This window comes from Somniosus microcephalus, chromosome 3 (genome assembly GCF_052327205.1).
Source record: "Somniosus microcephalus isolate GS21.2 chromosome 3, FLI_Smic_1.0, whole genome shotgun sequence".
NCBI classification, from domain to species: Eukaryota; Metazoa; Chordata; class Chondrichthyes; order Squaliformes; family Somniosidae; genus Somniosus; species Somniosus microcephalus.
This window is the reverse complement of record NC_140989.1, coordinates 367,940,868-367,953,477: the sequence shown is the minus strand read 5'-3', so window position 1 is coordinate 367,953,477 and position 12,610 is coordinate 367,940,868. Positions and strand designations below refer to the sequence as shown.

The 12,610-nt window shown below is 54.3% G+C and overlaps 2 protein-coding genes across 3 annotated transcripts in view; both read left to right on the top strand.

Moving 5' to 3' along the window:
* Positions 1–12,610, top strand: part of rabggtb (Rab geranylgeranyltransferase subunit beta) — a 231,591-nt gene that overhangs the window by 65,929 nt on the left and 153,052 nt on the right. The window lies entirely within an intron of this gene.
* acadm (acyl-CoA dehydrogenase medium chain) overlaps positions 7,646–12,610 on the top strand; it is a 72,004-nt gene continuing 67,039 nt past the window's right edge. The window contains exons 1-2 of one of the 2 annotated variants that reach the window (XM_085983553.1): positions 7,646–7,734; positions 11,956–12,064. In XM_085983553.1, coding sequence (XP_085839679.1) covers positions 7,717–7,734; positions 11,956–12,064 — 127 coding nt within the window. In that variant the 5' untranslated portion in view covers positions 7,646–7,716. Of the gene's footprint in view, positions 7,735–8,698; positions 8,782–11,955; positions 12,065–12,610 lie in introns of those variants that run through there. The other variant, XM_085983552.1, reaches the window with a different exon arrangement.

Here is a 12,610-nt window from a genome sequence, read left to right as displayed (position 1 = left end):
TATGGGTCCTCACGTGTCTTCTCAGTAGGACCGGCCCTGGGGACGTCAGCCATGGCGGTAGCGATGTCCCCGATGTGGACTTCCTTGGGAAGACAAACATTTTCTCATGAGGGGTGGCGTTAGTGGCAGTGCAGAGCAGTGACCGAATAGAGTGGAGCGCATCGGGGAGCACATCCTGCCAGCGGGAGGTCGGAAGGCCCCTAGACTTTAAGGCTAGCAGGGCGGCCTTCCAAACTGTCGCATTCTCTCTTTCCACCTGTCCGTTCCCCCGGGGGTTGTAACTGGTGGTCCTGCTTGTGGCAATACCCCTAGCGAGCAGGTACTGGCGGAGTTCATCGCTCATAAACGATGAGCCCCGGTCGCTATGGATATAGCTGGGGAAACCGAACAGGGTGAAGAGGTCGTTCAGACATTTAATGACCGTGGCACTGGTCATGTCCGGGCAGAGGATGGCGAACGGGAAACGGGAGTACTCATCAATAATGTTGAGGAAGTACACATTACGGTCGGAGGAGGGGAGAGGCCCTTTAAAATCAACGTTCAGGCGCTCGAAGGGGCGAGTGGCTTTTATCAGGTGAGCCCTGTCTGGTCTATAAAAGTGCGGTTTGCACTCAGCGCAGACTTGGCAGTTCCTGGTCATGGTCCTGACCTCCTCAATGGAGTAAGGCAGGTTGCGGGCCTTGATGAAGTGGAAGAACCTGGTGACCCCCGGGTGGCAGAGGTCATTGTGGGGGGCCCGCAGTCTATCGATCTGCGCGCTGGCGCAGGTGCCACGCGATAGAGCATCCAGGGGTTCATTGAGCTTCCCGGGCCGGTACAAGATCTCGTAATTGTAGGTGGAAAGTTCGATTCTCCACCTCAAGATCTTGTCATTTTTGATTTTGCCCCTCTGCTTGTTGTTAAACATAAAAGCAACTGAACGCTGGTCAGTGAGCAGGGTAAATCGTTTTCCGGCCAGGTAGTGCCTCCAATGACGCACAGCCTCCACAATAGCCTGGGCCTCCTTCTCAACAGCGGAGTGTCTGGTCTCTGGGCCCTGGAGGGTTCGTGAAAAGAAGGCCACGGGTCTCCCCGCCTGATTAAGGGTAGCGGCCAGGGCAAAGTCGGACGCGTCGCTTTCCACCTGGAAGGGGATGGATTCGTCCACTGCGTGCATGGTGGCTTTGGCAATGTCTTCCTTGATACGGTGGAAGGCTAAGCGGGCCTCTGCCGTCAAGGGAAAAGAGGTGGACTTGATCAGCGGACGGGCCTTGTCCGCATAGTAGGGGACCCACTGTGCGTAATAGGAGAAAAACCCTCGGCACCTCTTCAGGGCCTTGAGGCAGTGGGGCAGTGGGAGTTCCATAAGGGGAAGCATCCGGTCGGGGTCGGGACCGATGACTCCGTGTTCCACAACACAGCCAAGGATGGCGAGGCGGGTTGTGCGGAATATGCACTTCTCCTTGTTATACGTCAGGTTCAGGAGTTGGGCGGTGCAGAGGAATTTTTCGAGGTTTGCGTCATGGTCCTGCAAGTCATGGCCGCAGATGGTCACATTGTCCAGATATGGGAAAGTGGCCTGCAACGCATTTTGATCGACCATCCGGTCCATCTCCCTTTGGAAGACGGAGACCCCGTTGGTGACGCCAAAGGGAACCCTAAGGAAGTGATAGAGGCGGCCGTTTGCCTCAAAGGCAGTATACTGGCGGTCCTCAGGGCGGATAGGGAGCTGGTGGTACGCTGATTTCAGGTCAATGGTCGAGAAGACGCGGTACTGCGCGATCTGGTTGACCATATCAGCTATGCGGGGGAGTGGGTAAGCGTCCAGCAGGGTGTAGCGATTTATTGTCTGGCTGTAGTCGATGACCAGGCGCTGCTTCTCGCCGGTCTTAACAACCACAACCTGGGCTCGCCGGGGGCTGGTGCTGCCCTCAATAATCCCCTCCTTCAGGAGCCGCTCCACTTCGGTTTTAATGAAAACCCTGTCCCCGGCACTGTATCGCCTGCTCTTTGTGGCGATGGGCTTACAGTCGGGGGTGAGGTTAGCAAACAGTGGGGGGGGGGGTGACTCTGAGTGTGGAGAGGTTGCACCTGGTGCGCGGCGGGCAATTTGGAAGCTGCTGGCTGCGGACTGTGAGTGGGGGGAGGGGTCCACCGTACGCCATCGTAACACTTTTAAGGTGGCACTGAAAATCTAACCCCAGTAGAACGGCAGCGCAGAGGTGGGGCAGGACCAGAAGTTTAAAATTATCGTACACAGTCCCGTCTACTAAGAGTGTCACCACGCAGTAGCCGCCAATGTCCGCCGACTGGGACTCGGAGGCCATAGAAATCCGCTGGTGCGCAGGCAGGACTGGGAGAGAGCAACGCCGCACCGTGTCGGAGTGGATGAAGCTCTCCGTGCTCCCAGAGTCAAAAAGGCAGATTGTTTCGTGACCATTTACCTTAATGTCCATTGTGGACCGGGCCAGTTGGTGCGGTCTCGCTTGGTCCAGCGTAACGGAGGCCAGCGTAGGGGTCGGTGTGTCGTTGCGGGTATCAGATGAGGCGGTGTTGGGGGCCTGCTGCGTCCCGGCTGGCGTCCAAGATGGCGGCGTCCATGATCCCCATGTGGCTGGAGGCGTCCAAAATGGCTGCTGTTCCGGTGGTTCGCACATGGCTGGGGAGGCCCAAGATGGCGGCCCGCACGGCCCACACGCGGCGCTGCTGGGGTTCGGGGTGGCTTTGGCCCTGCAGACACTGGCGTAGTGTCCCTTCTTCCCGCAGCCCGAGCAGATCGCATTTTTCGCCGGGCAGCGCGCTCTGGGGTGTTTGGCCTGGCCACAGAAGTAGCATTTCTGGCCTTGGGACACTGCTGTGGTAGTTGGGCCGTTGCTGGGATGTGGCTGGGGTGGCACGGCGCTATGAGACGGTCCTACCGTGTCCCAGGCTGTCGTTCCCCGTGGCGTCCACGGTGCAGAGGAGTAGGCATCCATGCCCCGGTAGGCTGCGTCCAATGATAGTGCGAGTTCAGAGGCCTTGTTGAGGTCGAGGTCACTCTGCTCCAACAGTCGCTGTCGGGTGTAATTGGACCTGTGGCCCGCTACAAAAGCGTCCCGGATAAGTTCCTCTGTGTACACGGCGGCCTTTACATCCTTACAACCACAGGCCCGGCCAAGCACAGACAGTGCCTGAAGGTATTCCTCGGTCGATTCCCCAGGTTGTTGTTTACGACTCCCCAGGAGGTGCCTGGCGTACACCTCGTTCACTGGGCGCGTGTACTGGTCCTTGAGGAGCTTGATAGCAGCCGTGTACGAGGTCGCATCCTGGATGACCAAGTACGCTCGGTGGTTCACTTTGGAGGTCAGGACATCCAGTTTGTCCTCATCCGATTTAACCGTTGCAGCGGAGGCGATCAGGAATTTTTCAAAGCACCTAAGCCAGTGAGCAAACTTGGTGGATGCGTCCGCCTCCCGATGGTCTAAGTCTAGGCATGCTGGTGTGAGGATCTTCTCCATTATAAAAAAATCTTGTTAATAAAATTGATGCGCTATCAATCACTCAAAAGACTGAGGTTAAGCGAGTAACTAACAGGCTTTTATTAACAAGAGAATGAAGGTGTGCCTCAAGTGGTCGACCAGTCCAGAATACAGAGGGACTGTGGAGCAGTCACCTTTACACCTGGACTCGTGGGAGGAGTCAGCCGAGGCATGTACAGATATGTACACAGTGGAATACAAACAGTGGTTTACCACACCCACAGATGCGAATTTTTCTCTGTTCTTCAGATTTATCATTATTCAACATTTTCTTCATGACCGGGATGATGGGTGTTGCCCACTCGCTCCAATCTACCTTGGATAACACGCCTGCCTTTTCCAAATTCTCCAGCTCTGCCTCGTCTGCTGGACGAATTGCGTATGGCACCGGCCTTGCCTTAAAAAACTTGGGAATTGCAGCATCTTCCACTTTTATTGAGGCGGTGACGCCTTTCAAGGTTCCTAGTTCCTGTTGAAACACTTCTTTGGCGTTGGCCAAGATGTCTTTTAATCGTTCAGGTGTGACGTCATCATCATTTTTTTTCTTACTGGTCACCGTCAGTGCCTGAATGGAGTGCCAGTCTAAACGTATCTTCCTGATCCATTCACGTCCCAACAGCGGTGGACCACCATCTTGCAGAACGTATAAATACAACTTCTGTATTTCCTTGCCGTTGTATACAACAGGCACCCTTATTTTCCCTCTGGGGTATACTTTCTGCCCCGTATATGTCTTCAAGATAATGGATGTGTCTTTCAAAGGTATATGCGGAAATAGCCGCTCGTAATCCCGTCGATTTATGATGGTCAGAGCTGATCCTGTATCTAGCTCCATTTTAACTGGGGACCCCGCTATCGTGAGGGTAATCCAAATGGTCTGGTAATCTTCTTTGGCAATTACATTATGTAATTTGAGACAGCTTAGTCTCTTGTTTCCGGAGTCGCTATCGCTCTTCTGGTCTTCGGAGCTACTGTCCGTCATCATTTGTACCTTTCTGTACTTTTCCTTATTGATTTTTTTTCTGTCAGTGGATTTTTTGTTTCCAGATCGGCATACACGTGCAATGTGTCCCATCTTTCCGCATTGCCTGCATGCTTTGTCCTTGAACCAGCAGTCCCTCTGGTCATGGGTGGATCTGCCGCAGCGATAACATCTCTCGAAACCCCATGTCATTTCATGGGTGCCGAAGTCCTGTGGCTTTTGCTGTATCTCTGCAGCTCCTCTTGCTGCTGCTTCGTATGATACAGCCACACTGAAAGCCTTGTCCAGTGTCAAATCTTTCTCAGAAAGTAGCCTTTTCTGTGTTCCTTCACTTAGGAGACCGCAGATGAATTTGTCTCGTAGAGAATCTGCCAGTCCTGCCCCGAATTGGCAGTGCTTTGACAGCTTTCATAATTCGGTGAGGTAATCAGCGTTACTTTCATTCTTGTGCTGATTCCTCCTGAAGAATTTGAATCGTTCCGCTATCAGCAGCGGTGTTGGGTTTAAGTGCTCCTGTAGGGTATCAACAATCTCCTTAAAATTCTTGTCCATCAGTTTGGCTGGAGTGATTAAGTTTCATAACAGCCCGTATGTCCTTGCGCCCATCAGATTTAGAAGTACCGATGCCTTTTTATCATCCTCTACTTCATTCGCTGTGCAATATACCTTCACTCTTTCCACATATGTGGTCCAATCCTCTATATCACTATCGAAAGCAGTAATATTGCCAGTCTTAGGCATCCTGAAAATCAAAAATGGCGCCTCCCGCGCTTTCCTTTCTTCCCTGCTGAGAAAAAATGGCGCCTCCCACGCTTTCCCGCCGCTGCCGCTCTGCGGTTTTTATTTACACAAATATTTTTAATAGTTGGAGACTCGTTCCCGCCGGACTCTCTGGGACTTTTCCCTCCCTCTGCTTGGTCCGAACGCCGACCTGCTTTGCAGCGCCGGCCGTCTCCCGAGTGCTCCACCCTCCGTCTCTGTTTGCCTCCGCCTTCCGACTCGCTGCTAGGCCCCGCTGCAGAGCCACCCGATCGAGCCCCAGCCCGCAGCACAGGAAGGATTAGTGCAGTACCTGCCACCAGCCCGGCTAGCTGGTGAAACCACAGTTTTTTTTTCTTTTTTTTCTTTGACCTTCGTCTGAGGAATCGATCTCCTGGAGGTGCTACTGAATTGCAGGTAAGTCCGTTTCTAATTCGTCGCCACTGTTGTATCCGTGCGTTAATGGAGACACGGAATGCAGGAGTTGGTTTAACAGGCGTTTACTGAACAAAGTCTGGAGGTGAACTAAAAGATACAAGACACTATACAGGCTTATATACCCGAGTGGTCACTACCGGTATTACAGTACACAGGGGCTCTTAAAGGTACATACACTACAGTATTCATCTGAAATATCCTTCTATTTCTACTCTGACTAGCACGTGGCACTGGTAGCAATCCTGAGATTACTGCCTTTGAGGTCCTATTTTTTAATTTACCTCCTAACTCCCTATATTCAGCTTTTAGGACCTCATCCTGTTTTTTACCTATATTGTTAGTAACTATATGCACCACGACAACTGGCTGTTCACCCTCCCCTTCCAAAATGCTCTGCAGTCGCTCCGAGACATCCTTGACCCTTGCACCAGGGAGCAACACACCATCCTGGAGTCTCGTTTGCGGCCGCAGAAACGCCTATCTATTCCCCTTACAATAGAATCCCCTATTACTATAGCTCTCCCACTCTTTTTCCTCCCGTCCTGTGCAGCAGAACCACCCCTGGTGCCAGGAAGTTGGCTGCTGCTGCCTTCCCCCAATAAGCCATCTCCCTCACCAATATCCAAAGAGGTATATCTGTTTGAGAGAGGGATGGCCACAGGGGACCCCTGCACTACCTGCCTGCACCGACTACTCTGCCTGGCGGTCACGCACTCCCTTCCTGCCTGTGCAGCCTTTACCTGCGGTGTGACCAACTCCCTAAACGTGTTATCCACGACGTCCTCAGCATCACGAATGCTCCAGTATGTATCCATTTGCAGCTCCAGTGCCGCAATGCGGTCTGCCAGTAGCTGCAGCTGGACACACTTCCTGCACACACGGTCGTCAGGGACAAAGGAAGTGTCCCCGATTTCCCACATAGTGCAGGAGGAGCCTGCCACGGGGCCGAGCTCTCCTGCTATGACTTACCCTTTAATTAATTCAAATTAAATTAAATCAAATCAATCCTGTGTCTGGGGGCGGGGCCTGTGTGTGCGGGCGGGGCTGTGATTCTGGGGGCGGGGCCTGTGTCTGGGGGGCAGGGCTGTGATTCTGAGGGCGGGGCCTGTGTGTGGGGGCGGGGCTGTGATTCTGGGGGCAGGGCCTGTGTCGGGGCGGGGCTGTGATTCTGGGGCGGAGCCTGTGTCTAGGGGCGGGTCTGTGATTCTCGGGCGGGGCCTGTGTCTAGGGGCGGGGCTGTGATTCTGGGGGCGTGGCCTGCATCTGGGGACGAGGCTGTGATTCTGGGGGCGTGGCCTGTGTCTGGGGCGGGGCCTGTCTGCGGGCGGGGCTGTGATTCTGGGGGTGTGGTCTGTGTCTGGGTCAGGGTCTGTGTCTGGGGCGGGGCCTGTGTCTGGGGGCGAGGCCTGTGTCCGGGGGGGGGCGGGGCCTGTGTCTGGGGAGGGGCCTGTGAGGGGGCAGGGCTGTGATTCCAGGGGCGGGGCCTGTCTCCAGTGGCGGGGCCTGTCTCTGGGGGGCGGGGCCTGTCTCTGGGGGGCGGGGCCTGTCTCCAGGGGCGGGGCCTGTCTCTGGGGGCAGGGCCTTAGTCTGGGGTTGGGGCCTGTCTCTGGGGGCGGGGTCTGTGATTCCAGGGGCGAGGCCTGTGTCAGGGGGTGGGGCTGTGATTCTGGGGGTGGGGGCTGGGCTGTGATTCCAGGGGCGGGGCCTGTGTCTGGGGGCTGGGCTTTGATTCCGGGGGCGGGGCCTGTGTCTGGGGGCTGGGCTGTGATTCCGGGGGCGGGGCCTGTGTCTGGGGGCTGGGCTGTGATTCCGGGGCGGGGCCTGTGTTTGGGGGCGGTGCTGATTCCGGGGACGGGGCCTGTGTCTAGGGGCGGGGCTGTGATTCCGGGGGCGGGGCCCGGGTCTGGAGGCGGGGCTGTGATTCTGGGGGCGGGGCCTGTGTCTGGGGGCGGGGCTGTGATTCCGCGGGCGGGGCCTGTGTGTAGGGGCGGGGCTCTGAACCGGGTCCTGGTTGCTAGGGTGCGGCGGGCCTGCAGCGCGATGTGGTCACGTTTTGAGGTAGGGAGAGCGGTCGGGAGAGGTGGGTCGGGCCCGGGGCGGTGTCAGTGTCCCCGGTGGTGGCTGGGCCTGAGGCCCGGAGCCGCGGGCTGAGGCCTTCACTCACCCGCTTACACTGACCGGGTCAGCGCCATCTAGCGCATCCCCGTCAGCGGCTTGTGCTTTATGTCCCCACTCCAGAGACTGGAGCACAAAATCCAGGCTCACACCAGGGCAGTACTGAGAGAGCACTGCACTGGGGCAGTACTGAGAGAGCGCTGCACTGTCGGAGGGGCAGTACTGAGGGAGCGCTGCACTGTCGGAGGGGCAGTACTGAGGGAGCGCTGCACTGTCGGAGGGGCAGTACTGAGGGAGCGCTGCACTGTCGGAGGGGCAGTACTGAGGGGGCGCTGCACTGTCCAAGGGGCAGTACTGAGGGGGCGCTGCACTGTCGGAGGGGCAGTACTGAGGAGCGCCGCACTGTCGGAGGGGCAGTACTGAGGGAGCATTGCACTGTCGGAGGGGCAGTACTGAGGGATGAGACGTTAAGCCGAAGCTCCGCCTGTGCTCTCAGGTGAAAGACCCGCGGCAGTATTTTGAAGAAGAGCAGGGGAGTTCTCCCCAGTGCTCTGGGCCAATATGTATCCCTCAGTCAGCATCAGTAAAACAGATTATTTGGTCATTATCACATCGCTGTTTGTGGGAGCTTGCTGTGCGCAAATTAGCTACTGTGTTTCCCACAACACAAGAACGGCTGGTGCTGTATAAATGTAAGGTTTTTTTTACCATTAGCAGCGATAGTTTATTCGAACTTGGCTTTATTGCATGTCGAAAGACCCTGCAGCTCTCCAAACTGCGTGGCAGAACGCTGAATCATACTGGGCCAAGGTTCAAAATAGGCCGTGATAACCAATCTCAGTCGGGCAGTAGGCGAGCCCTGTAATTGACCTACGCATTCCTGCACAATAGACTGGCTTGTTATGTTGGCAGGCACTCCAGCTGTTTGCACACAACAAGCTGCCACGCATTACAGGTGAAATGTTATCAGTCGTACATTGCTTTTGGAAGGTAGGTATTTGCTGATGTCAGAATATTGGCTCAGTCACCGGGTGAACTCCATGCTCTTTTGTTTTGAATAGTGCGATGGGATCTTTGCATCCATGTAAGTTGTCCTGTGCAGAGGGTGACAAATGCAGCACTCGCTCTGCGGCACTGCTCTTGTCAAAAATGGATCAAGGGTTTCCGAGCTTCTGTGTGTGTGTCACTTCCTTTGCATTAACATGCTGTCGATGGCTCAGCATAAATCAGATGCAAACCGTCCCGCCTGCAGATCGACACACAACGCAAGCTACCCAAACTAAATCCTTGCGGGAAACATGTTTTGTTTAAAATAAGTAACAAATACAGAACTCTGATCACAGACGGACACCTCCCATCCTTCCACCTCTGTCCGAGCTTCCAAAAGACACAGGAAACATTTTTTATTATTGCAGGGTCCCGAAATTTATCTAATCTGGTTTTCAGGTGCCAAATTGGCCGCAAGGAGCAATCCCTGAGCCCATAGACGGAGGTCTGTGGATCACGGGAAATTGATCCTCAGATCAGATCTAGATGGGATCCTGAGAGGGCAGACGGGGCCACGTTTAACGTCTCCTCAGAAAGACGGCCCCTCCAACAGTGCAGCGTTCCCTCAGTACTGCCCCTCCGACAGTGCGGCGCTCCCTCAGTACTGCCCCTCCGACAGTGCGGTGCTCCCTCAGTACTGCCCCTCCGACAGTGCGGCGCTCCCTCAGTACTGCCCCTCCGACAGTGCGGCGCTCCCTCAGTACTGCCCCTTCGACAGTGCGGCGCTCCCTCAGTACTGCCCCTCCGACAGTGCGGCGCTCCCTCAGTACTGCCCCTCCGACAGTGCGGCGCTCCCTCAGTACTGCCCCTCCGACAGTGCGGCGCTCCCTCAGTACTGCCCCTCCGACAGTGCGGCGCTCCCTCAGTACTGCCCCTCCGACAGTGCGGCGCTCCCTCAGTACTGCCCCTCCGACAGTGCGGCGCTCCCTCAGTACTGCCCCTCCGACAGTGCGGCGCTCCCTCAGTACTGCCCCTCCGACAGTGCGGCGCTCCCTCAGTACTGCCCCTCCGACAGTGCGGCGCTCCCTCAGTACTGCCCCTCCGACAGTGCGGCGCTCCCTCAGTACTGCACTGGGAGTGTCAGCCTAGGTTTTGTGCTGGAGTCTCTGGAATGCGTCTTGAACCCACCACCTTCTGACTCTGAGGCGAGAGTGCTGCCCACTGAGCCACGGCTGACACTTAATCCCAATTGCAACTGTGTGAATATTTCCCTTTTCCATACCTGCCATACTTTCCATTCAGATTGAAGGTGATTAACAAAAGAACCAGAGGCGACATGAGGAACAACTTTTTAACGAGTGGTTATGATCTAGAATGCGCTGCCTGATAGGGCGGTGGATACAGATTCAATAATAGCTTTCAAAAGGGAATTGGATAAATACAGGAAGGAGAAAAAAATTGCAGGGATATGGGGAAAGAGCGGGGGAGTGGGACTGACTGGATTGCTCTTCGAAAGGGCCCGCACAAACTCAGTGGGCCGAATGGCCTCCTTCTCTGCTGTATGATTCTATGATGAGACTGTTGGTTTTGTCCTAAATTATGGGAACTTGTTGCCTGTGTGGTAAGACTGTCCCAGACACCTTTCACATGGGACCCTTACAGCCAAGAACAGACTTTGTCCTGGTGGAGCCAAAGGCCAGGTTCAGAGGTCGAGGTACAAAGCGCAAGGCCTGTTTCCTCCAACAAGGCAGTGTTTGGGGAAAAGACTTGACAGGTTTGCATTTATACCGTGTCTTGGCACATCTCCAGGGAAGAGCCTCGAGGCTTCACACAAATTACTTTTGAAATGAAATCACTGCCGTTATGTTTGGTTACTGCGGTAGCTAATTTGCACAGAGCAAGGCCCACAAGTCGCGATGGGGCAAATGGATAGTTAGGCCGCAGCTAGAGTACTGGGTGCAGTTCTGGTCACCACATTACAGGAAGGATGTTATCGCACTAGAGAGGGTGCAGAGGAGATTTACCAGGATGTTGCCAGGACGCGGGTATTTTAGCTATGAGGAAAGATTGGACAGGCTGGGGTTGTTTTCTTTGGAACAGAGGAGGCTGAGGGGAGATTTGATTGAGGTGTAAAAAATTATGAGGGGCCTAGATAGAGTGGATAGGAAGGACCTATTTCCCTTAGCAGAGCGGTCAATAACCAGGGGGCAGAGATTTAAAGTAATTGGTCGGAGGTTTAGAGGGGAGTTGAGGAGAATTTTTTTCACCCAGAGGGTGGTGGGGGTCTGGAACTCACTGCCTGAAAGGGTGGTCGAGGCAGAAACCCTCATCACATTTAAATAGTACTCGGATATGCACCTGAAGTGCCGTAACCTACAGGGCTACGGACCAAGAGCTGGAAAGTGGGATTAGGCTGGAGAGCTCTTTGTCGGCCGGCACGGACACGATGGGCCGAATGGCCTCCTCCTGTGCCGTAAACTTCTATGATTCACAAGTTCAGCAAAAAATTAGGAAGGCAAATGGTAGGTTAGCCTTTATTGCAAGGGGGTTGGAGTGTAAGAGCAACTATATAGGAGGGAGTGGTGAAAGGCACTATTTAAAAGCAAGGGCGTTCTTTTTCAATGCGTATGTACTGTGGTACAGGAAACTTTTTTTATCCGGGACCGGCGTGGTGCCGGTTGATCAAAAAGTCCAGATTACAGAGAGGTATACTTACCAAGGTACGAGAGCCCCGTACACGGCCACGGTACTTGTGCAGGCGTCCCGGTTATACGGCCCCAGATCCTGGAGTCCCTGTTGCACAGCACAGCACAGCACAGCACAGGTGCAGGAACCCCGGTTACACGGCCACAGATCCTGGAGTCCCTGTTGCACAGCACAGGTGCAGGAACCCCAGTTACACGGCCACAGATCCAGGAACCCCGGTTACACGGCCACAGATCCAGGAACCCCGGCTACATGGCCACAGATCCAGGAACCCCGGTTACACGGCCACAGATCCAGGAGTCCCTGTTGCACAGCCACGGGTGCAGGAAACCCGGTTACACGGCCACAGATCCAGGAACCCCGGTTACACGGCCACTAATATACAGTAAATCTTACCTGAACCTACTCCTGAACTTTGCCGGTTAAAAGAGAGTTTCCTGTATAATCAGATATTCTGTTTTCTATTTGAAGTGCGTGCTGAGGGCCAGTGTCCAGGCTGGTTTGCGATTGCAGTCAACCAGCAACCGGGCTGCTGCAGCTGTGTCGAAGGGAAGCCAAGCAGCACGTGGATTCAACTTTGGTAAGCCAGCTTCCAAATAATTTAATGGGCCAGAAATTCCAGGCCAGAAGCGTGAGTACGGTCGGCTTACTCACGCTTCTGGCCGTTGGAAATGCCGGCGTTCAGCATGAACAGCGCATGCGGGGAACGCCGGCATTTCCAGACCTCGAGCGCGTGCGACTGCACAGGCAGCGCTTGCGCAGTGAACTTCGTGGATTTCATTCATGAAATCCGTGAGGGTAAGTCCTTAGAAGTTACACGTGAAAAAAGCAAGTGTAAAGTTGTTCATTGGCTGCGGAGGAAGATATATTTTATCGTGGAGCTTTTGAAATGCAATATTTTTGTTTGGGAAAGGGAGGGAAGTTATTTTAAGAAATTTTAAGTAAGTTTTAAAGTTTAATTTTTTTTTTAAAAAGGGTTTTCAGAACGGTAGGTAGAAGGAGCAATTGTGGCTGTGTGAATGGAATGTGAGAATGAGTTATGTATGTATGTCCACATATATTCCTTTACGTATATGTATGTATGTTTTATATTCCTTTACTAATGTGTATGAATGTATGTTTTTAA